Below are 25,088 nucleotides of genomic sequence, written 5' to 3'. Positions count from 1 at the left end.
AATATTTGCAACAAATTTTCTAATATTTGCGCTAATGTGTGACGGTAAATGTAAAATCTTTGTTATTCATATTTGTAACGGACTGAGGCAGGATAGTCGTAGAAAAAAAGAAATACCGCCACCTGCAGGTGGGAGTTAGCATCACTTCAACCCAGTGTTTTTGACTGTTTTAGGGATGAATTACCAAATGTAAAAAATTCAAATGAAATTTTAAAAAAATCTGCAGAAAATCAGAAAGAGATGCGACATTTAAACCATTTTTTTCATAATTAACAACATCCACTGTTTCATGAAAACACAGAATAGAGTTTACCATAAAATATTCAATTATACATTTTATATTAGCACAAAAAAGTGAGGATCTGTTGATTTTGAGTTAGCAGTTGTCACTTGTGTGTCAGATTAACAGCTGTACCGGAAACACAACACAAAGGTTCCTGCCAGAACCTTAGCACATTAAAAAAAAACGTTTTAAAAATGTAACCCTAACAAATTAAATTTATGTAACATATTAAAGTCTTTGCCCTATTGTTTTACAAATAATTATGTAATAAACCAAGAAACTGAATTTAGTTTTTCTTAGCTGTAAACTAAACTCTTCAAAATGAACAGAAATTTTAAAAACAATTAATGTGTCATTTACTAATTTCAGTTTCTGAACTGAATTCCTGCATCTGTAATTCAGAAGAAAACTCCAACAAAACGACAACTGACAGAACAAGTGAAGGTTTTTCAGTTTAATATGTGAAACACTGGAGAGGAAATGAACACTTAATGTGTTGATAATGAAAAATACAAAACATTTTTCCAGTGTTTTTAGTGACATGGAGAAATTTTCTGCTGCAGGGAGTCAATTTATTCAACGTCTGAAAAACAACAGCTTATAATGACTGTTCTAGGGCTGAATGAACAAATAATTTAAAAGAATTCAAATCTGCAGAAAATCTGGGAAAAAAGACATTTTAAAAGAAAAAATATTCATAATTTACAACATCCACTATTTAATGAAAACGCAGAATAAGGTTTACCAGAAAATATTCTATTACACACAAAATAATGACAGTTGCATGCTGCAGAAGTGGCCTGATTTGTAATAATTTCCCAGGTTTAACAGAGGATCAGAAACATCCTTGGAGACATTCAGATCAGATTTCAGTAGAAATAAAATAAATGCACAGATTTCGGTTTTTCAGGCAAACATTGAACATTTTCTAGAGATTCCTCTAGATGAGGACAGAGCTGTAGTGCACATGTAAGTAAGAGATCAGCTGATTGGACGATAAGTTTCTGAGTAGAAATGCACCGATTGCTGCTGCAGGGCCGGTCCGAGTTTTGATTTCTGTAGATTTGTGTAGAATTACATAATCCAGATTTCCTACAAAAGCTACAAAATGCTGTTTCTGACAGAATTCAACATTTAAATACATATATAAAGAAGTGAATGTTGTTATTAGTTGTTATAAAGATGCTTTATATATCAAATTTAACTGTAATTCAACACAAGTTAAGAGGGGGCAGAGCTGCGCCTCTGGGGCGGGGCTAGGTCCACCCCATGGGGAATAAAATTTAAGACTTGTACAAAAGATGATAAATTGGTGATAAATTTACACTTACCCATTATGTACTTGAAAAAGCTCGCTAGCTGGCTAGCTAGCCCTAAAAGATATATTAGCAGCTAGTTAGTTTTAGCCGCAGAATGCAATAAAGATGTCTGCATGTGACTCAAACTTTAGCCTGACAGAAGAGTCCTCAAAAATAAAAAACTACATATGAGATAAATAGTCAGGCTTTAGAGAGCTGTGGTTCCGGTCGGGAAGTCTGCCCCCTACTGGGCGGAGTGTTTATATCTCCGGGTTTTCTGTTTATTGTAAACATTTTGTGGAAGAAAAACAGAAATACGAAAAATTTGTTCACCCAATTTTTGTATTTAAAAAAAATATATCAATGATTCATAAAGATTCCTCTCCGATCAAAGTTCAAATTATTGAAGTTTGAAGGAAATTTCCATTCCAGCATGAAACCTTCTGACTGTTGCTTTTTCAAGCTAGAAAATCGGCTGATTCCAATAATCAGCAGAGCAAACGGTGCATCCCAATAAAAACCAGCAGGGATTGGGTTCGCGAGACAAAAATAACGTGATTTCCAAACACTCCTCGTTTAGGATCATTTTTCTTCAAATTCTCACTTAGGAAAGTGTAAACAATTCACTTCAAGCAAGCACATAAAGAGTGGTTACAGGCACATTCGACCATTAGACGCCATTCACATTTAAGGGACAAACGATCTAAAATAAAACCGGACCGTTTTTAAGAACAAGGATTATTTAGGAGCTTCCTGCAAAACTGACCCAAAGTAAAGTTGTTTTGATTTAAAAAGTGGAACAAACAAGTCAACAAATGCGTATTTAGGACTCGCGTAATAAGAAAAAGCGCTCCCTCTTCTTTCTGAATTTCCCTTACAATCGATAACCAGCAGTTTCAAAGAGTCTCACATCCGTCTTTAGAAAACTACGTTATTATCTGGAGCCAGAAACGCCGCATCGCGCTGCGCGGCTCCCTCCTGAACAATTACAAAGTCATTTCCGTCGGAGATCCGCCCGCAGCGTCCCCGCTCACAAATACCTGAAAACATCCTCTGACTTTCCTGGATCGCCTTCCAGACGCTGAAAACGCGCCGGTTATAGATCCGACAGGCCCTCCGCGTGTTCGCTCAGCTCCATGGTGTAGTAGTCCAACGGACGCCTGCAAACACAACAGCATAAAAATAAAAAATACAACATAAAAATATTAAAAACACAACAGCATAAAAATAAAAAAATACAACATAAAAATATTAAAAACACAACAGCATAAAAATAAAAAAATACAACATAAAAATGGAGGGGAAAATGGAAAACCTACTTATAAGATCACAAAACGTCTTCTTCAGTTAATTTATGCTTTTATTTACTGATTTATTCTGTTTGTTGTTTTTTCTCCTCTCTTTCAGTGTTAGATTATATAAAATGGACTCAAAATGACCAAATGACAAGATCATTAGAGGCATTAAAGATTAAATGAAAGTGGAGGCATTAATTAGATTCTCACCTCCTCCTGTAGAGGTATGTGAACAGAGCCGCTCCGAGTCCGAGCAGCAGCAGAACGGCGACGATCAGTCCGATCTGTAAACCCAGAGCCGACGCTGCAACGCAAACAAAACTCAGAGAAACTTCCAGCAGATTCACAGATTAAAACTTTACTTTGTCCTAAATATGTGAGAAAAAAATCAGAAAGTTAAAGAACTTGTCGTTCATATATTGCTGTATCTAAGAATATTAATGGAAAGTTGGGTGGAAGGAAAAATTGAGCTACAGGAGTACATACAAATAGATTCAGAGATTTATGCAAAAATAGTTTGTGGACTTTGTTCTAAATTTATGAGGTAATATATATATTTTTTTTATTAGCTTAAATAAACTGGAAGTTCATAGAAAACTGTATCTAAGCATAGAGAGGGAAAGTTGTGGGGAAGGAAAAAGATTTTCAATTTAAAAAAGCTTTAGTGATTTGTGGGCTTTTCTAATTTTATGAGAAACTATTTTTTGGAAACTTAAACTAGCGACTCAGATTGCTGTATCCAAGCATGGTGATGGAAAGTTAAGTGGAAGGAAGAAGCGATTTGCAGGAGTACTAGGACCTACTTTCTCTGTTTGGTTTTCACAATCTATTTGTTTGTAATTATTAAAATAACATGGGGACAGTGTGAAGATTTTTGCAACAAATGATTTTTTCTTTTGAAAGAAAATTAAAAACTTTTTGATATTTCAGGAATTATTGCTCATGGAAAATTTGACAGCACATACATGCAGCAGGTTTGGACACAGTTTATTATAAAATGTGGTGATATTGATGAGTTTTCACACAGAAATCCTGATGCTAAACTATATTTTACTGCCTAATAACCAGTTTACTGTGTTTCTGTGGAATCGGCGCAGAACTAATTTCACATTTCATTTGTTAAATCGTCGTTAATTCAGCCCATTAGCAGCAGTTTGTGAGAATTAAAGGCATTTTGAGTTTCGTCCGTCTGACCTGCTCCGGTGTAGCGGCCCGTGCTGGGAGGAGAGCAGGTCTCGGCCCCAGCAGCAGAGGAGTCCGCGCTGCACGTCTGGATGATGAGCGCCCTCTGGTGGTCAGACAGCGCCTGGATGTCGCCCTGAACCCGCAGCCATCCGGACACGCAGGAAACGTTGGTGCCTGCAGAAAAACGGGGAAACAAACAGTTTAAACATGAAACAGGAAGAAACGCTGTGCCACTTCAGGAGCTTAAAGGACCCGAATTACAGATTAAAAACAATAAATGTAAAAAGGGGTTTTGAATTGTAAAGGTTTATTTTGTTGATAGACGGTTTTCAATTAAAATGTGATTAATTTCAATTAATTAATTAATTACAGACCCTGCAATTAACTCGATTAAAAATCTGAATGGATTCCCAACAGTAACTTTAATTAAACTGCAAACATTCACCTGCAAAAAAATCACCTGTGAAAGTTTTCAAATGTAGTGAGTGACCTTCTGGAGACCGAAACACGACTTACAACTTTACTCTGGTGTCATTCAGGCTTTATTTTCACAATACTGTGACTTTAAAGGAAGGAACAGATGGAAGTGACGACGCCTGACCTTGTAGATAGAGAGCTGAGATGCCGCAGTCGCATCTTTGCTCCAGGTAATCCGCCACTTCCGCCATCTTTGCTCCCTGAATCAGACTGCTGCAGTCTGGGACAAACAGAGGAAACTTCTGTCAAGGTTCATTTACGGTTTAATCATTTTAGGAGAAGAAGAAGAAATAGATAAAGGAGATGTAGAAGTTTGGGTTTTTTAATTTAAAAACATTGTTTATAAAAGTTTATCCTGCTGTAATTCATTTTAATAATATTATTTAGTCTCTAAAATACTAAAATTTGCACATAACTTAATATTTGTGTCCATCTGACGACACAATTTTAAATATTACACCAGGTGTTATGATGAAGCAGTCACTTAGTGCCTTGCATTTCAATCATAATATTCTCTCACTGTTAAAGGGGCGGTATTGGGCGTTTTCCAGTCACATGGTGCCATTTTATAGCACAATCTATTTTCAGTTATAAAATGCTACATATATCAAATATGACTTAAAAGAAACTTAACTTCGTAATATAACGCCTTGAAATTGGGCCTCTGTCTCTTTAAGAACTCCTGCTCTTTCTGAAGCTCCGCCTCCAGGAAGTCGTCCCAACATGGCTCCTCTATTAACCCTTTAACGTTTTTACCAGCATTGCTCTGAGCAGCAGCTCCTATAAGGAGCTCAGCTGTTTGCTAATTGCTGCTGGTTAGTCTGGAGGAGCTGAGAGGGGGAGGAGCTACGCCTTGTGGGCGTGGCTAGGTCCATCCCGGTGTTTAAACACCTGAATGGTTGCCATGGAGATTAAATGCTTTCCTAAACATGCAGAATCAACGCAGCACTCCAGGTTTTGATGATGAGGGAAAGGCATTAAATCATGACGGAAAGATAAAACAGTTTAATCTTTATTAAAGATTTATTTTATCAGTTAATGCTCCTCATTTCTCCTCACAGGCTCTCTTAGCCTTTCAGTGTTTCAGTGAAAGTCTGCGTGTAAACGGCGGCTACCTCCTGGCTGCTCCTGCCAGCTGCCGGCCGGCGGTCCGAGGCAGAGGTCGATTTGACTGGAGTAGGCGGAGCTTGGACAGACGTTGTTGCTATGCGGCGTTGGAGACGAGCTGGTCCACGACGACGGGCTGCGGACCTCACAGCAGGAGCAGCGGCTGAGCGAGACGGGACCGTTCCCCACGGACCTGCACAAGCAATCAACACACACACACACAGGAACACCCCAACACACACACACACACACACACACAGGAACACCCCAACACACACACACACACACACACACACACAACATTTTGTCTGTAAATATTTTCTACCTGGAACTCGACAGTTTTAGCTTCACCTGGTTCAAATTCTGTAAAAACTCATCTCAAATTAAAGCAAATTAAATCTTTTGCTATTCGATTATTGATCAGTTAATCCAAAAATAATCAACGGATCAGTCCAACCCGGTACTGAAGATTTTTAACTGCAGATACTCACTAAAGGAATGTTGCTATTGCATTCTAGGCAACAAAATGTTTACTTTCTTATTTAAAATTAATTTAAAGTTGACACCTTCTCTCCAACAAATTTAACTGGATGATAAAATGTTCCAGAAGTTATCGCGATAAACAATAATATTATTGTTTTGAGACAATTTTTAAGTAATATAATGGTAACTGCATAATAAGAAAGATCTCAAAGACCAATAAACTTTAAATTCTAATGACATTTAACACTGGAGCTGGAGGACATTTAAAATATCCTAAATAAATAAACAAAATAACAAAAATAACAAATAAAATAAATTATAAAATCTCTGAAAACCAATTTGTCCTTCAAAAAAAGGAGCTAGTTGAGACTAAAACACCAGATTGAAGACTTTTATCATCCAATTTTCAGTAGAGAATGATAAAATCATGCAAACAGAAATTATTTTGCTCATTTTAGTTTATCATCCATTTAATGATTTACTGCTTATTGCAGCAGACTTCCTCTCCACACGTATAATCTTGGATAAAAGCAGAAATGTTCTCATTTCTAATCAATAAACGAGGGTAAACAAAATCTCTAACGCTGAAATGAAAACCATTTGCCACCTGAGAGAAGGCATGACTTGTCGCCCCCTGGTGGTGGACAGAGAGGAGAGCAGCCGCTGGTTCTCGCTGAACACCAGCACGTCTCTGAGGCTGGAGTTGGTCAGCGCGGTACCGGCTCTGCAGACGCTGAACAGGTCGTAGCAGAGGACCGCGGCTCCTGCCGCCGGCACCGAGGTTCCGTCCGGAAACTCCTGATCTGAGCCACAAAGACAGAAAATGTACAATTAATTTACCAGCTGGGATTAGAGATCCAAGTTATCCATGAGTGAGTTAATCTATCAACTACTGATTAACTAATAAGCAGCTATTTTCTTACAAGTTTTCTCTGGTAACAAGAGCGACGAACGTCTTTCCATCATATAAAGGCAATATTTTCAAAATATGCTAAATACAAAATAAATCAATAAAAAATTTAACATTATTTTTGTCCGCTGCATTAAATACTGACAGAAAAAAGGTGGTTTCATAACTTTATTAAACTCAGATTTATAAAATACACCAATAAAGGAAGATCTCAGGTTGTTGAATTACAACAAAGTTGTGGAAATCAAAGTAAAATTTCCTCAAAAAAGCTAAAAAAAAATAAATAAATAAAAATAATTTCAGAAGTTTTTTTAAAACGCAAACAAAAAAATAATCACAAAATACTTAAAAAGTCCTAAAAGTGCGAGACAAAACGGGAATTTTTAGATTAATCTGGGAAATTTGAAAACTTGCAGGTTTCGACGTTTGAAAACAATTTCCAGGTTTTTTCAAGAAAATTTCTGAGATTAATCTCAGAAATTTTGGGAGTAAATGTATAAAATTTTCATCTATATTGACCCCAACACGCCATTCCACTGAATACAGAAATATTTATAAAAAGAATAAAATGATCAAATAAATTGACGATCAGACAGAATCTGTAAATTATTTTTGAGTCGAAATAGCAAAGTAATTAATAAAAACAAAAAGAGTTTTAATAAAAGGAAAATTCTTTGTTTTGTACTTAAATAAATGTTTACATTTTTTTTTATTTGTTTGTGAAAATTTCAATTTAATCGCAAATTTGCTCCCTTTTCGAATTGTGGTCCAACAAAATCATCCAGACAAGTGGAGTTTGGGCCACTTTGGACCTCCTTGGTCTAAGCGCCATGAGTTGATTGATTGTAACTAATTTAAGTCCAATAAACCACTTATTGACAATGAATGATAAACCTGCGTCATTGTCATGTCCAACGACATAGAAGCCGCCCTGGCCGATGACTCCTCTTAGCGGGAGAGCGATGGCGGTCCCGCTGAGGTCCTGGTCGAACACGGAGAGCACCAGGCCCCTCAGGTCGGTCAGGGGCGGCCCCTGCAGCTCCACGAAGCCCGCCTGCTGGCTGTGGTTGCTCCAGCGCGCGCTCGACACCTCGCTGATGACGACGCCTTCCGGCGCCGGAGGAGGACGGGGGCAGGTGTTCTCCCGCAGAGGAGTGGGCGGAGCCACCTGCTCGGATCAAACCAGGTGAAGTTAGAGGAGAGAAACAAAGATCGACGTTTCACACAGAAGACATGATGATCTGTCAAAAACTGAGAAATGTATATTTATAGATTTATTCTGCTTCTAATTTTTTGGCACAATTAAATATTTCTCTTATTCTGACTTTTTTCTGTTAAGTTTAAAACTTTATTCTGGTGTTATTTTGGCTTTATTCTCACAACATTATAACTTTATTGTTTTACAGCTTTATTCTTGTTGTTTCACCTTATATTCCTTTTTCTTGTAATATTGTGATTATTGTTGTATTATTACAATTTTTTATTGTATTCTCATACAACGTTTTTCTCACACTGTAACAGTTTTATTTTCTAAGTAATATTATGAGAATTTTTCTTGTAATTTTTGAATATATTCTCATAATGCTATGAGAGTAAAGCCGTAATTAGCAGCAGGCGTGATAAGAGAGAGAGTAGAAAAAAGTTGTAAGAATAGAAGTTTTTTAATTCTTTTAACTTTACAACCTTATTTATATTTTTCTGGTTTCTGTTGACTGAAGAATGATGTCGGCTTTTCCAGATCTTTCAGCTGACTTCATAAGTTAACTTTATAAAACCATCACAGATAAATAGTTTTTTACTTTTACTCAGTTTATACTAAAATATGGTTGATGATCTGAAACCAAATCATTAACCAAAAAAAAGAAGCCAAACAGATTTAATATACCCGATAAAGACTAAAATGTTTCTATGATTTATTGAAATAAAAAGCAAATTGTCTAAATTGAAACTTAATTTTAGATAAACCTCACAGATGTTCAAATGTTTCCAAAATGATTCATTATTTTTATTAAAGCAGCAGTATTATGTGCTTAACAGACTCATAGATCCATTTTATAGCATAATCAAGTAACTATGTTTCCTCCAGTTGTTATAAAATGTTACATATGTCATATAAAACTTAAAAGAAATTGGACTATAATTTATAGTCTTGAAATTGGGTCTCTGTCTCTTTAAAGCTCCAGCTCTTTCTGAAGCTCCGCCCCCAGGAAGTCATCCCAACATGGCTCCTCTATTAACCCTTTAATGTTTTTACCAGCGTTGCTCTGAGCAGCAGCTCCTATAAGGAGCTCAGCAGCTGTTTGCTAATTGCTGCTGGCTAGTCTGAAGGAGCTGAGTGGGGGAGGAGCTGCGTCTTGAAGGCGGGGCTAGGTCCACCCAGGCGTTTTGAACGGCTGAATGGTTGCCATGGAGATTAAATCATTTCTCTAACATGAATGAAAGAATCAAGGTGAGACTCCAGGTTTGTTTTTGATGAGGGAAAAACTTTAGAACATGATATAAAGATCAAAAAGTCTTAAGTTTTCCGTTTGCTTTGTCTATTTACTGTTCTCACCGAGAAAGCCGACAGGTCCAGCGGGTAGAGGCCTCCGCAGCGGCTGAGTGCTTCATCGCCGGGCAGAACATCAGGATCCTCCAGCAGTGGCAGCTGCCCCGGGGTCAGCGCCTTGCTCAGCTCCTGCGCCCCCATGTCCGACCCCCTCTGCCGGTACACCACGGCGTCCAGCAGGCCCCGGGTCGGGATCCCCCTCTGGACCGCCGACGGCGGGCCGGACAGGCTGCGGTACAGCGCCACGGCGTCCGGCCCGTTCTGGATGGTATTGGGAGGAAGGCGGAGCGCCGGCGCCGGCGCCAGCCTGTCGCTGCCCAGCAGGAAGTAACCCTTGGAGGTGGTGAAGTGGCCGCTCAGGCTGATCTCCCGGTACGGCTTGTTGTTGTGCGCGCTGAAGAGCAGAATCCAGACGCCCTGCAGGGAGGCCCGCAGGCCCGACGGGTGCCACAGCTCGATGTACTCCCCGTCCTCGGCCGCGCCCGGCGTGTCCGTGTTCAGCTCATTGATCAGGAAGTCGCCGCTGCTGCCCGGCGGCAGGTGAGGCGGCGAATCCGTACCGCCAGGGATCACTGGTCAACAACAAGAACATTTTACCGGAGTGAAGTTGGCTCAGATGTTTGTGTATCAAACATTTTCACTTCTGCTGCTATCATTTCTGAAGAGCCAGTCACAAAAAGCCACTTGGACCTAAGAAACATAATAAACTGGAGTAACAAGGAACAACTAGAGACAAGGAATAAGCAGAACTAGAAACACTAGGAAGGACTGGACTAAAATAAAACAGAAACAAAAGTGATCCAGGAAGGAGCCCAGAATAATCAAACCTCAAAACAACCCAGGACACAACAATATATCAAATATGACTTAACTGTGCTACGTTTGTGCTGCTAAAATGTGTTTGTGCTGCTTCTGTTTTGAAGATATTCATGAAAATTTAAAGGTAAAAAATTCAACCGGCCAATTCACATGACCCAAATCAAAGAAATTGGTGTCAAAAGTTTTTGCAGAAAAATATTTAGTTTGTGTTGCTTTCTATTCTAAGATTTTAATAAAAGGTTCTGGAGGTCATCGAAGGTCATTTATGAAATTAAAAAGGGTGTTAAGCAACTCCGCAACTCGGAAATTTTGTGATTAATCTCAGAAATTTTCTGGAAGAAAATTGAACATTTCTGAGTTTCAAACGTCAAAAGTTTTTAAATTTTCAAACTCTGAAATTTCCAGAAAATTTCTGAGATTAATGTCCAGCAATTTTTCAACTTTCCAAACCTAAAAATTTCCAAGTTGTTTTTTTTGTGACAATTTCTGAGATTAATCTAAACATGTTTGTGGTTTGTGGTGAAAATTGACTCACGTTTTTCCTATTAACCATAGATTTTTCTAGCAAATTTTTGATTTCTCAGGAATTTTCTTGTTTTTTGTTGGTTTTTCTTTGTTGAAAATATCTAAACAGTTTTAGCTTAAAAACATACCTATTTTTCTAAATGTACATCCTGGTACTTCCTGCTTTATCTCCGGCCATCACACACAGCTGACTGACATCTCTGAGCAACGTGTGGATTAGTGCTGCTGAAAATGATCCTCAATCATTAAAAGGAATTTATTCATCATTAACAGTACGACAGGAAAACATCTAGGAACCAGTAAACAAAGCCAGTTAAAACATGCCGTTAAGCTAACAGCAAACTGATTAAATACCTTAGAGAGGTGGAGAGTCATTATCGCCTTTTATTTCTGCTGTTATGTAAAGCACCAGCAACAGGCTGTTATATAAGCCCACCAGTTTGCCCTGTTTGCCCTGAGGGACATAAACACACCCGGCAGATGGCTGGAGGCCTGAATCTACCAGATCACGGCCTGTTCGCTCCGTTTCCACCCAGAGAAACGCTCCCACAGCCGGAGGAGAGGCATGGTGAGGCTCAGGAGGAGCTTTGCCCCCCGGGGCATCTGGGCGAACAATGAGAACACGGCTCAGGGCGGCTCTGCATTACCACCAGATCAGCAGACAAACTCAAACGATACCTGTCTGTTTCTCTCTCCAGCAATACACGATGACAAATGCCATCTTGGTAGGCGAATGCACAGAGGACCTCCGGCTTCCAGACCAACAAAAAGAAAACGTGGACACTCTTAACAAATGCGCAAAAGAAAGCTACATGAACAAAATGGCTGCTGTCAGGATCGACCCATATGAGACGGAGAAGGACAATAATTCAGAAAATGTGAACAAGCTGCCTTCGATCTCATGCTACGATAACGTTAGCTACCTAGTGAACAGGAAGAGTGCGAACAACATGGAGGAGCTTCACTTGAAATCCATACAATCAACGTTTCAGCAGATTTGTAAAGGACTCTTTGTGTAAATAACAAGTTTCTGGTGACTGGCATATTAAGTACATGCAGTAACAAACACATAGGCTACATGTCCGTCTTAGCTAGCAGACAAAAGCTACATTAGCCAAGCTAATTTTGCTACTTTGGCAGTAAGTACTCAAGTAAATATCACTGATGTTTATCTTAGTGTTACAGAGGTGTGTAGAGTACTCAAAAATTGTTATCGAGTAATAGTTGTAATGTACTTTTATTGTTCATAACTTAAATAGCAACAAGGTGAAAGCTGGTTCTACTGTTGTCATAGCAACTCCATGGCAACTGCCTGCCAAGATGGCTGCCAGTTACAAAGGTCCGGAAGCGTGAGGTCACATGAGTCAGATGAGAAATGTATGAGTTCGTCAATACCTATGAGGATCAAAGAGCAAAAAACTCTTTATAAGAGTTTTAAAATGTTTTTTTTATTCAGGAGAGTTTCTAAAAAAATACATTACATTTTCCGGTTAGTTTTAGAGCAAGCTAACATTTCAGAGTTGTCTTTTAAAAACTGTCACATAATTTACAAAACTGTGATTTCTATAGGAAAAATAAATCCTGAAAACTGGAGTTATCTGTGTCCTTAAATGTTATTTCATCACATTTCAAATAGGCTTTTTGTGGACACCAGTTCCTTAAAGTAATGTGATTTTTATCACTAAACTGCACATAGTAAATGCATTTAACCATATTTTTCAATTTACTGATATCAATTGATGTTCTCATGGAACAAACATTGGATGAAATAGAAGTAAATAATAATTTCAACAATAAGATTATGTTTTAGAGATTTCAAACATCATACATATAAATTTATTACTGTCAAGTTAAAACAAAAATCAAAAGAGAACCAATAACTGGCCATTGATGCACATGGATGTCATTACTGAAGGCGATAAAAGATTTTTTAAAGCATCATTATTGTTTATAACAGCAAGAAAGTTGCTGCTTAAGTCTGAGTCTTTTATTTTGAAATAGGACAGTTTTGGAGTCATTTCCTGGTTAGCTACTGAACAATCAACCAATTTGCTGCATTAGCATAGAAGAAGCCTCCATCACTGTTTGTGCGGCAACATTTACAGTACAAAGAAGAAAAAAGGAGCAGTAAAGACTGAGGTACAAAAGCACAGTGAGAAAACCTTGACTGGCTAACCATTAGCAGCTAACACAGCTAACGTTAGCCGCTAACGCCGCTAAAGTTAGCCTCTAGAGTTAGCCTTTGCTTCATAGTGTCCTATTGGTGCTAAACTAAAGGCCTTTTCCCATCTTTTTAATAGAATCAGGACTACAAATATATATCTGAAATATTTAGAGAGATTTTTTAAAGTAATATACTCATAAATGCTAATTAGAGGAGAACTTTCCCGCCTTTTTAAGGGTTAGAACAGCCTTAGATTTAGACAAATTACAAAAGGCAACATAAGGTCGAGCCAAACATGAATACAGATTCATTAAAACATAGATTGTAATTGATGATTATTATTCCTACTCATAATGTTTGAAACAGCAAGTCAAGCATAACAGTGAGGTTGGGGGAAAAACAATATTCCCACAAGATAAACTAAAATTTTCCTCCATTTCATAAAAAACTTGTTTTTGTTCCACATTTTTCTCTCTTTTATTGCTCACAGTGGTTAATTCGCTCAGCAGGATTCACCACAGAGTTTCAGTTCTTTAAGTTAATGGATCTGTTAGAATGAGAACCGTTTACTGAAAAAAAATTAACATCAAGGTCACCAGAAAATATAAACTAAATGTTCCTTTTTCACCAGAAAATATAAACTAAATGTTCCTTTTTCACCAGAAAATATAAACTAAATGTTCTTTTTTCACCAGAAAATATAAACTAAATGTTCTTTTTTTACTGCTGGTTTTGCATGATGGGTAAGAAAACAATTTCACCCGAACATCTCAGTGATCATTTGGTTTCATTTCCTGTTTATGATGTTGGTGAATTTAAAAATAACAGGATTTATGCTGCTTCAGCATTTTGACTGAAACCTAATGAAAAGTTGTTTCTGTAACAGCCCAGATTAATGTAGTTTTATTTGATATGACTTTTTGTCGTATGACTTTATTTATTCTCGTATTATGACAGCTTTTTTCTAATAATACTATTACTTTTTAAATTTTATTCAGGTAATATTATTTTATTGTATTTTTACCACTTTTTCTCATATTATTACAAATTTATTCTCGTATTATTTTGACTTGCTGTCTTTATTCTTGTAATATGACTTTATTCTTATATTTTCTTCGCCTATAGAAAAGATTTTTATTTTTACTCCTGATATTTCTGATAACCTGAAGAACATAATCTGTGTTCAGTGACTGAAAACCAAAAACAGAAAGAGTCTAAATAAAATCGCAGTGATATGCATTCAAACACTTACAGATGGTGTGGGGGCAGATTTTGGGCCAGGGGCATTTGTTGGGCAGCCCGGGAGTCTGTGGCGCCTCCCAGAAGGTGCCGGGATCTCTGGCCCAGGTAGCCACACCGCAGCGACTCAGGTGGAAGCCGCCCTCTCGCAAACTGGAATCAGAAATGAAACAAGTCTGGATTTGTTTATCTGCAGGCGGGAAAATAACAGCTAGAAAAGCCAAGGCAGAATTTGAATTACATCATCAATAATACAAAATGAAGTAGTGTAAACTAAATCCCTGTGAAAGCTTGGCTCCGCCCACTTTTTGTAAAATTTTTTGAAATTGGGGCCAAGAGGCACTGAGGGGCGTGGCCAATAACTGTTACCAACTTAGTAACTTTGTCTTTTCAGGATTGTTTTGTTTTGGTTTTTAAAAAGAGACAAATGTAACAACTTGTTTGTTGTTCTGTTCTTTTTGTTCACATTGAGTTGTTATACATGACAGTGCATGAGGGCCATTGTAGATAAAAGAGGAGTGAACATCCATTTTCTTACACCCTTGTCCCTAGTGGGGTCGGGAGGAGCTGCTGCCTCTCCAGCTACGTTTCGGGCGAGAGGCGGGGTACACCCGGACAGGTCGCCAGTCTGTCGCAGGGCAACACAGAGACATACAGGACAAACAACCATGCACACACACACTTACACCTAGGGAGAATTTAGAGAAACCAATTGACCTAACAGTCATGTTTTTGGACTGCGGGAGGAAGCCGGAGAACCCGGAGAGAACCCACGCATGCACAGGGAGAACATGCAAACTCCATGCAGAAAGACCCCGGCCGGGAATCGAACCCAGGACCTTCTTGCTGCAAGGCAACAGTGCTACCAACTGCGCCACTGTGCAGCCCAGGAGTGAATATCTGTACAAAAAACTCGGAATTTTTACATTAATCCTAAAAAATTTCTAGAAAAATTGGAAATTTTTAGGAAATTGTTGAGTTTGAAAAGTTGAAAATTAACAAGAAAAAAACTCAACATTGTTCTGCTTTTAAAACTGTCCAGGTTTTAAAGAAAATTTCTTAGATTAGTTTTTAAAAATTTCTTGCAATTTTTCATACTTTCTGAGTCTCAAAAGTAAAACATATATGTATTTTTCAAACTCAGAAATGTCCAAGGTTTTTCTAGAAAATTTCTGACATCAACATAAAAAATTATTTTTCTTGCTGATTTAAAATTTTTCAAACTCAGGAAGTTCAAAGTTTCCTCCTCCTTTAATTTGTTTTCATCCACAAAAGCCTCGTAGTTATAGACTGAGGAATATATTTTCAGAAGGTTTTAATGAGCGGAGGCTATTTCCATCCACCGCTGACATCATAAACTGAAGAGGAAGTAAAGTCACACGCCACCGCGTCACCATTCCTCAACTGAATAACAAAACCCAGAACTCAAAAATAACCAGAGAAAAGTTTGAGCTGAACACATTTATAAGCAGAAACGCTCATCAGAGCTGCTGACGGTCTGACCTGGTGCTGAGCTGGAACGGCAGCCTGCCGGGGATCAGCGTCTCCGTCAGGTTGGCGCTCGGCTTGTTTCCAGGCCCGGCGAACACGAACGCATCGAGAGGCTGCGTCTGCCTCAGCGGACTCCCCACCGGGAAGTCTGCAGCTCTGCCGCTGTAAATAGCCACAGCGCCAGACTCATCGCCTGAAGAGAAGCAGAAACAGAAATTACAAAAACAGAAACAATCAGCCAAAGAGAAACAGATGAACAAGTTTGTTTCCGCCTGTTTCTGAGGCTTAAAGTGATTTAATGAAGAAGCCACAGGAAACGCTGGACTGATCTGAGCGCTTCTGGTCCAGAACGTCACTGCCCCTCCCCAACCTGCTGCTGCTGCTGCACATCGCCAATATGCTAACTGGAAATTTGGAGATATTTCCAGTCACTGAGGATGTGAAAATGAAATAGCGCCACCTATCTTTGTTAAAACTGCAGTAACCTTTATAAAAAAATACATTTTTTTACATATTTGTTAAAACTGTCACAGATAAAAGCTGCATTAGCTACTAATTTTGCTAGCGTGGCAATAAGTACTAAAGTAAATATCACTGACATTTGTCAGTATTACAGAGGTGGTTATAGTACTCAGAAATTGTAATAAAGTAGTAGTTGTAATGTACTTATATTGTTTATAAGATAGGAACATGGTGAGAGCTAGTACTAAGCTTGTGGCTTCTTTATTGTTGTCATAGCAACTCCATAGCCACTGCCTACCAAGATGGCCGTCAGTTACAAAGTTTCAGGAAGTGTGACATCACATGTACGTATTCAGGGAACTAACCTTTCATGTATTTCTTGTTGACGGTCATAAAGTTGAATCCATTCCTGGAGGTGTCCACGTCCATGCTAATGCTAACCTTGTCCGTTTTCCCATCCCACACCACCAGCACAACGGGGCCTGCAGCCGAGGCGTCCGTCAGCTCCACCGACCCGTCCAGCAGTCCGCTGCCCAGCTTCAGCTCGTTAATGAAGGGACTGGTCAGCGGCGCGGCCGGCGGGGTGCAGTTGTTCCGCTGACCTGGAGACGGCAGGGACAACTGGAAGCCCCATTGGTCATCCGACAGCAGACACCTTTCGATCGACTCGTCCGCCTCGTGCGCCGCTTCGTCTTCAACAAACGCCGGCTCCCCGGGCGTCAGGACCTCCGCCAGGAACTCGGCTCCTCCGGAGCGCCGCGTCATGTAGACCACGGCGTCCACCAGCCCCACCGCCGTGACGTTCATCTTCTCCAGGTAGCGGGTGGCGGCGGTGCGGTAGAGGACCACGGCGTCCGGGCCGTTCTGGACCGTGTTTGGGGGAAGGAGGATGGCCGGCTTGGGCACCAGGTCCAGGGAGCCGACCAGGAAGAAGCCTCTGTCGTCCGTGCTGTGGTCCTTCAGGTCCAGAACCTTGTAGGCTACGTTCCCTTTGCCGTTATAAAACACCAGGGTGTAGCCGTCCAGGGAGGCTCGCTGTCCACTGGTGTGGTAGAGCTCCACAAACTCGGTGGTGTCCAGTCCGGGGTTATCAGCGTTGATCTCGCTGATGATGAGGCAAGGGTCTGCACCGACCACCACCAGCAGGTAGAAACAAATCGATAAAGTAACAAACATCTTCTACAACTTTTCTGGAAAACTTCGACAGCACAGCAGCTTCTGGAAAACAGAACGCAGGATCATCGGCATAATGTATCATTTAGAGAGTAAACTGAAGAAATGCTGCTATTTGTTTTAAAAAGTGACAATAAAAGGTACAGGACACCAAATAAACACCAAGTTCAACCAAAAAAAAAAAAAAAAAAACAAGTTTAGTTTGTTTGTTGAAATGGCAGGAAACAGGCGAACCGTATTGGGACTGGTAGAAATGGGAAAACTGGAAAAGGATCAGTGAGTATCTTTTTATTTTCCCCTGCAAGTTAACAAATGAGTCAATTCTCATCGTTATTGAAAGAAATAAATACACAGATATAGTATATATATTACCCTGGGTTTTTGTGCATGTTCTATATATACATATATATATGTATATATTTTCTAAATTGTAATCTGATGATTTATTGCTTATTGCGACAGCCCTAAAAAGCTAAATATATGCATGTTTTTTACAGTTTTTTACAGCTCTGAGTGTTTTGTTCTGTCAGCAACTGTTTGTATTCACTCGCTGGTTAATCAATAGTTGCTACATTAATTAACATTATTTCAGTCGTTTCAGCACTATTTATCAGCATATTACTTGAAAATGATCTCAAAGCAACATTATCGTTTATCACGATAATTATGTGAACAATTTATCGTCCAGCAAATTTGTTTTTGCAACTTTCACACGATCTCTGCATCATTTGAAAGTTTTTTTTTTTTTTTTTAGAAATCTAGAACACTCCTCCATGGGCTGCCACCTTATCGTGGTGGAGGGGTTTGAGTGCCCCAATGATCCTAGGAGCTATGCTGTCTGGGGCTTCATGCCCCTGGTAGGGTCACCCAAGGCAGACAGGTCCTAGGTGAGGGACCAGACAAAGTGCAGCCCGAAGACCCCAATGATGAAAGAAAACCTTGGACTTGGTGTTCCCTCGCCCGGACGCGGGTCACCGGGGCCCCACTCTGGAGCCAGGCCTGGAGGGGGGGCACGATGGCGAGCGTCTGGTGGCCGGGCTTTTATCCATGGAGCCCGGCCGGGCTCAGCCCGAAGAGGAAACATGGGCCCCCCCTCCCATGGGCCCACCACCCGTGGGAGGGGCCAAAGGGGTCGGGTGCACTGTGTGATGGGTGGCGGCCAAGGGAGGGGACCCTGGCGGTCCGATCCTCGGTTGCAGAAACTGGCTCTTGGGACGTGGAATGTCACCTCTCTGGTGGGGAAGGAGCCGGAGCTAGTGCGTGAGGTCGAGAGGTTCCGGCTAGAAATAGTCGGTCTCACCTCGACGCATGGCTCTGGTTCTGGAACCAGTCTCCTTGAGAGGGGCTGGACATACTTCCACTCTGGAGTTGCCCAGGGAGAGAGACGTCGGGCAGGAGTGGGCATACTTGTTGCTCCCCATCTCGGCGCCTGTACGTTGGGGTTTACCCCGGTGAACGAGAGGGTAGCATCCCTCCGCCTACGGGTGGGGGGACGGGTTCTGACTGTCGTTTGTGCTTACGGGCCGAACGACAGTTCAGATTACCCACCCTTTTTGGAGTCCTTAGAGGGGGTACTGGAGAGTGCTCCTCCTGGGGACTCCCTTGTTCTGCTGGGGGACTTCAACGCTCACGTGGGCAACGACAGTGAGACCTGGAGGGGCGTGGTTGGGAGGAACGGCCCGCCCGACCTGAACTCGAGCGGTGTTCTGTTGCTGGACTTCTGTGCTCGCCATGGATTGTCCATAACGAACACCATGTTCAAGCATAAGGGTGTCCATATGTGCACTTGGCACCAGGACACCCTAGGCCGCAGTTCGATGATCGACTTTGTCATCGTTTCATCGGATCTGCGGCCGTATGTCTTGGACACTCGGGTGAAGAGAGGTGCGGAGCTGTCCACTGACCACTACCTGGTGGTGAGTTGGCTCCGGTGGCGGGGGCGAAAGCCGGTCAGACCTGGCAGGCCCAAACGTGTTGTGAGGGTCTGCTGGGAACGTCTGGCGGAATCCCCTGTGAGACGGAGCTTTAACTCCCATCTCCGGCAAAACTTCGAACACGTCCCGGGGGAGGTGGGGGACATGGAGTCTGAGTGGACCGTGTTCCGTGCCTCCATTGTCGAGGCGGCCGATCGGAGCTGTGGCCGCAAGGTTGTCGGTGCCTGTCGCGGCGGCAACCCTCGAACCCGTTGGTGGACACCTTCGGTGAGGGATGCCGTCAGGCTGAAGAAGGAGTCCTATCGAGCCTTTTTGGCCTGTGGGACTCCAGAAGCAGCTGATGGGTACCGGCGGGCGAAGCGGCATGCGGCTCGGGCGGTTTGCGAGGCAAAAACTCGGGCGTGGGAGGAGTTTGGAGAGGCCATGGAGAAAGACTTCCGCACGGCTTCGAGGCGATTCTGGTCCGCCATCCGGCGTCTCAGGGGGGGGAAGCGGTGCAGCACCAACACTGTTTATAGTGGGGATGGTGTGCTGCTGACCTCTACTCGGGACATTGTGGGCCGGTGGGCAGAGTACTTCGAAGACCTCCTCAATCCCACCAACATGCCTTCCACTGAGGAAGCAGAGCCTGGGGACTCTGGGTTGGGCTCTCCAATCTCTGGGGGCGAGGTCGCCGAGGTGGTTAAAAAGCTCCTCGGTGGCAAGGCCCCGGGGGTGGATGAGATCCGCCCGGAGTTCCTTAAGACTCTGGATGTTGTAGGGTTGTGTTGGTTGACGCGACTCTGCAATATCGCATGGACATCGGGGGCAGTTTCCCTGGACTGGCAGACTGGGGTGGTGGTCCCCCTGTTCAAAAAGGGGGACCGGAGGGTGTGCTCCAATTATAGAGGGGTCACACTCTTAAGCCTCCCTGGCAAGGTCTATTCAGGGGTCCTGGAGAGGAGGGTCCGTCGGATAGTCGAACCTCGGATTCAGGAAGAGCAGTGTGGTTTTCGTCCTGGTCGTGGAACACTGGACCAGCTCTACACCCTCAGCAGGGTCCTGGAGGGTGCATGGGAGTTCGCCCAACCAGTCTACATGTGTTTTGTGGACTTGGAGAAGGCGTTCGACCGTGTCCCTCGGGGAGCCCTGTGGGGGGTTCTCCGGGAGTATGGGGTACCGGGCCCTTTGATACGGGCTGTCAGGTCCCTGTATGACCGGTGTCAGAGTCTGGTCCGCATTGCCGGCAGTAAGTCGGGCTCGTTTCCGGTGAGAGTTGGACTCCGCCAGGGCTGCCCTTTGTCACCGATTCTGTTCATCACTTTCATGGACAGAATTTCTAGGCGCAGCCAAGGTGTTGAGGGGATCCGATTTGGTGGCCTCAGGATCTCATCTCTGCTTTTCGCAGACGATGTGGTCCTTTTGGCTTCATCAGATCGTGATCTGCAGCTCTCGCTGGATCGGTTCGCAGCCGAGTGTGAAGCGGCCGGGATGGGGATCAGTGCCTCCAAATCCGAGGCCATGGTCTTGAGCCGGAAAAGGGTAGAGTGCCTTCTCCGGGTCAGGGGGGGTGTCCTGCCCCAAGTGGAGGAGTTTAAGTATCTCGGGATCTTGTTCACGAATGGGGGAAGAAGGGAGCGGGAGATCGACAGGCGGATTGGCGCAGCGTCTGCTGTCAAGCGGGCGCTGTACCGGTCCGTCGTGGTGAAGAGAGAGCTGAGCCAAAAAGCGAAGCTCTCGATTTACCGGTCGATCTACGTTCCCACCCTCATCTATGGTCATGAGCTTTGGGTCATGACCGAAAGAACGAGATCGCGGATACAAGCGGCCGAAATGGGTTTTCTCCGTAGGGTGGCTGGGCTCTCCCTTAGAGATAGGGTGAGAAGCTCAGTCATCCGGGAGGGACTCAGAGTAGAGCCGCTGCTCCTTCACATCGAGAGGAGCCAGTTGAGGTGGCTTGGGCATCTGGTCAGGATGCCTCCTGGACGCCTCCCTGGTGAGGTGTTCCGGGCACGTCCCACCGGGAGGAGGCCCCGGGGAAGACCCAGGACACGCTGGAGGGACTATGTCTCTCGGCTGGCCTGGGAACGCCTCGGGATTCCCCCGGAGGAGCTAGAAGAAGTGGCTGGGGAGAGGGAAGTCTGGGCCTCCCTTCTGAAGCTGCTACCCCCACGACCCGACCTCGGATAAGCGGAAGAAGATGGATGGATGGATGGATGGATGAAATCTAGAACATAATATTGCTAAATAGCTGTATTAACATAATGAACGACTCGTCTATGTGTTTTTGTTCCCATTGGCAGCGGGAATCCGCGTCTCATCCATGAGTCACCAAACGTTGCGAAACACATTGGCAGGCAAACGGAAACTTTGACTGAAATATGGAAAAGCTTCAAATGTGATCAATGAAGGAAATGCTCACGCAGAATGAAAAAAGTTGCATGCAAGCTCATTTTTCCACAAGATGTGACCAAATCTCCTACATTTGGGTTTTTTAGTGTCTCTTTATGCGATTTTATTGGTTTAAAGGCGGAAAATCGTTGCTATTTGGGAAGCGGGTCCCATTCTGGTCCCATTCTGGTCCCATTCTGGTCCCATTCTGGCTCGGAATGATCCGCCACCTCCAACAGTTATTCCAGTCACGGTCAGGCTGCTGCTCTGCATGCATCTTTCCGTCGAAAAAAACCCTGTCAATCTGCTGTGAAACCCTGCAAACAAGCCTCTGCTACCGCGCTGCGACTTACCGGGACTCCTCCGGTTCGGTGTCGGCTCCTAAACATCCGAACTTTATTGTCTGGGAGGGAAAATGGAGGCAGGCTGTAGGGAATAAAGTGGTAAAGTTTGTTTTCTGCTCTCCGCCGCTCCCGTCATTCACAAAGCTCCACTTTCTCTCTCCCCCCGTTCAGCTCGGTGCTGTGGGCGGTCACAGTGACAGACACAAGGGAGAGCTTTTTCTGTTTTCCTGGGGCTCAGATTCCCACAAACCGACACCAAAAAACAAAACAACAACAACAAAAAAAAACCCAGGGAGAAAGAAAACAAAGAAAAACCACAGGATAAACTTTTAAGATTGAATCTGTGACGTGGAAACGTGTCTGCGAGTTCATCCCCAGACGCCCTGCGGACCTGAAGGGGCCCCTGACCCCACTGTGAGGAAAAGCCCCGCCCATCATGCGTGACACATCAGTGAGAAGAGACTTGATTCACATCCTTACAGTGCGTACATCAGTATTCACACCCACGCAACCTTTTCACGTTCTCACATCTTGTATGGAGAGAAATTTGGTCCAAAACTATAGCAAAATCTGCAAAATGTGAAGAATTTTGCAGATTTTTTTTCACGTTTTTAGAGAATGAACAGAATGACAATAAAATAGGATTACCACTTTTATTCACTGATCAGTTTGGGATTTTTTACAGCGGCACATCGGGCCAGAGGCAGAAAACAACAAAAAAAGGGACTAAATTTCTGTTTTTGGTTTTCTAGAAAACAAAACAAAAAAACAAGAATATTCTCTTAGATCAAAAAGTTAAAAATTTACCAGTAAAATCTCAGATATTTTCCAAAAAACTTTAAAATTTCTGAGTTCCAAGAGTCGTACATTTGTGAGAAAAAAATCTCAGAAATATTTTGGAAAACAAAGGAAATTATTTGAGCTCCAAAAGTCAAAAGAAAAAAAGCTGACATTTTGAGATTAATTTCAGAAATCTTCTTTTTAAAAAACTTGAAAATTCTCTGACCTTCAAAAGTTGAACATTTGCAATAAAAGACTTGAGAAAGTCTAATATTAACCTCAGAAATGTCCTAGAAAAAAACCCCAAGAAAATACTGAGGTCAAAATATTGAACAATTGAGAGAAAACACAAATTTCTAGATTTATCTCAGAATTGTTTTTTTTTTTTAGAAAAAACTTGGACATTTCTCAGTTCAAAAAAGTTTTTGACTTCTGAAATTAAAAAAATTTCCAAGTTTTTTCTAGGACATAATTGAAATTGATCTCAAAATCTTTTAGATTTTTCTCAGAAAGTTTTGCTTTTTCTAACTGAGTTGCATTCAGTCGATCCTGATTGATCACAAAAATTCCACATAAAATTTATTTTAAGTTGAAAGTCTTTGGAGAGAAATTTGTTCCAATATTTCTGCAAGCAAAGAAAACATTTCAAAATTTTAATTTGAAAAGAAAAAAAATGTTTCAAAAATGAAACTTTTGCAATAAAAAACAAGTTTTGAGAGTAATTTACAAAGTGTATGCAACAGCTGAATCTACATTGGTGTTATTTTCCTCAGAGGTTTTCTGATGAGAAGCAATATTCACACCAGGAAATGATAAATAAAAGGGTAACCAAAGCACAACCATGTGGGACTCCCCAATGTAAGAAACTGATCAGAGATCTTCATATTGTCTGTTCTGAGTCCAATTTCTGAGCACAAGATTTTAGAATTAAAGATCAAGTTTATAAAAAAACAAACAGAATATTACAGGCATTGTTGCTTTTCATCACATTTACCTGCTAACTCATTGCTGCTTCAATGATTATGTGCTTTTATTCCTCTAATTAAAGGAAGCTGACACGTTATTCACAACTTTATTAGTTACAAAACGTACAGAGCTCATTTTGATTCAGTTCCCTTTTACTCTCATGCCCCTTATACAAACTCAACAGAAAAAAGAAAATACATTTTATTAAAAATAGTCATAACTTTCTAGTTAAAGTTAAAGAACTTAGTGATATATTATTATTTGCTTTCCAGCTCTGGAACAAGTTAATCTGCAATAGAACAAGAAGAATGCAGCAGGTGGAAAATATTCTCTGAACTATCATTTAAACTGAAAAACAAGTTTAAATGGTAAAATAAAAATATTAATGTTAAAGGAATTAATGCCTTGAACACACTAAATAACAGAAAAAGACAACAGAAGCACTGAATGCATCCAGAAATACATTTGGATTCGGTTTCAGTCGCCCCCTGGTGGTAGAAAGAGAAAACTACCAGCAACCAGATTAAAGGTTGCTTCCTTTTTTCTGTTATAAAAAACGGAAACTTTATCAATCAGCAAATCATTTGTTTTTTTTTAATTGAAGGTTAAATAAAACAGGAAGCACTTAAAAACAGAGAATGGAGCTCCAACGTAATTTTTTTTAACTTAATTTGTTACATAGAGTCAAATAAAGTTTGTCAAATTTAATTTATTCACGTTTGACAACTTATTAAACTTAATATATTTGATTGGGTAAACTTAACTTCATTACTTGTAACAAATTAATTTTTAATAAAAAAAAGTTGGATCACCTGTTTCCTTTTTCCAGTGTATAGTGAAGCATGGTGGTGGCTCAGTGATGCTTTGCTTTCTCTGGTTGTGGAGAAAAATATGAATTCATAAAAATATCAGAAAATTGCATTCAGAATAACTGGAATGCCATTTACTTCAACTTTTTACACACAAATTGCAATCTTCACTTGAAAAATTAATTTTATTTGGTATTAAAACTTAATTGCAGATTCTACTTGCAGATTTGCACAAAATGTATTCTTGCCTTACTAGTGAATTGTATTTAACTCTATGTTTTATTGTAAAAAGTTATTTTTACAACCTAAATCAAACCACTACTATCATATTTTATTGCTAGTCTAATATCTTAAAAGTAAACAAATCCTAGAGGTTACAGGTTGGCAACCGCAATGCTGACTGCAGCTGACTATCTCCAGTTTTTC

At 41.3% G+C, this 25,088-nt stretch overlaps 1 protein-coding gene across 1 annotated transcript; it reads right to left on the bottom strand.

Moving 5' to 3' along the window:
• Nucleotides 1–722: 722 nt before the first annotated feature.
• Nucleotides 723–22,531, bottom strand: LOC114159702 (uncharacterized). The gene is made up of 12 exons (XM_028041776.1): nucleotides 22,117–22,531; nucleotides 16,652–17,504; nucleotides 15,837–16,017; nucleotides 14,347–14,486; nucleotides 9,593–10,158; nucleotides 7,933–8,206; nucleotides 6,736–6,931; nucleotides 5,654–5,838; nucleotides 4,663–4,758; nucleotides 4,071–4,235; nucleotides 3,087–3,180; nucleotides 723–2,741 (listed from the first exon to the last, which is right to left on the bottom strand). Exons 2-12 carry the CDS (start codon nucleotides 17,460–17,462, stop codon nucleotides 2,678–2,680), a joined length of 2,772 nt encoding a protein of 923 aa, XP_027897577.1. The 5' UTR covers nucleotides 17,463–17,504; nucleotides 22,117–22,531; the 3' UTR covers nucleotides 723–2,677.
• Between the last annotated feature and the right edge of the window lie 2,557 nt (nucleotides 22,532–25,088).

Source organism: Xiphophorus couchianus, chromosome 2 (genome assembly GCF_001444195.1).
Source record: "Xiphophorus couchianus chromosome 2, X_couchianus-1.0, whole genome shotgun sequence".
Lineage (NCBI taxonomy): Eukaryota > Metazoa > Chordata > Actinopteri > Cyprinodontiformes > Poeciliidae > Xiphophorus > Xiphophorus couchianus.
This window is presented reverse-complemented; position numbering and strand designations above follow the sequence as displayed.

Excerpts from the sequence above, each read along its gene's own strand:
- LOC114159702 (XM_028041776.1), bottom strand. The coding sequence starts at position 17,462 with ATGTTTGTTACTTTATCGATTTGTTTCTACCTGCTGGTGGTGGTCGGT. Across the intron at positions 8,207-9,592 it reads TGGACCTGTCGGCTTTCTCG|GTGGCTCCGCCCACTCCTCT; the intron begins GTGAGAACAGTA and ends TGATCCGAGCAG. Across the intron at positions 6,932-7,932 it reads TGGACATGACAATGACGCAG|ATCAGGAGTTTCCGGACGGA; the intron begins GTTTATCATTCA and ends TTTGTGGCTCAG.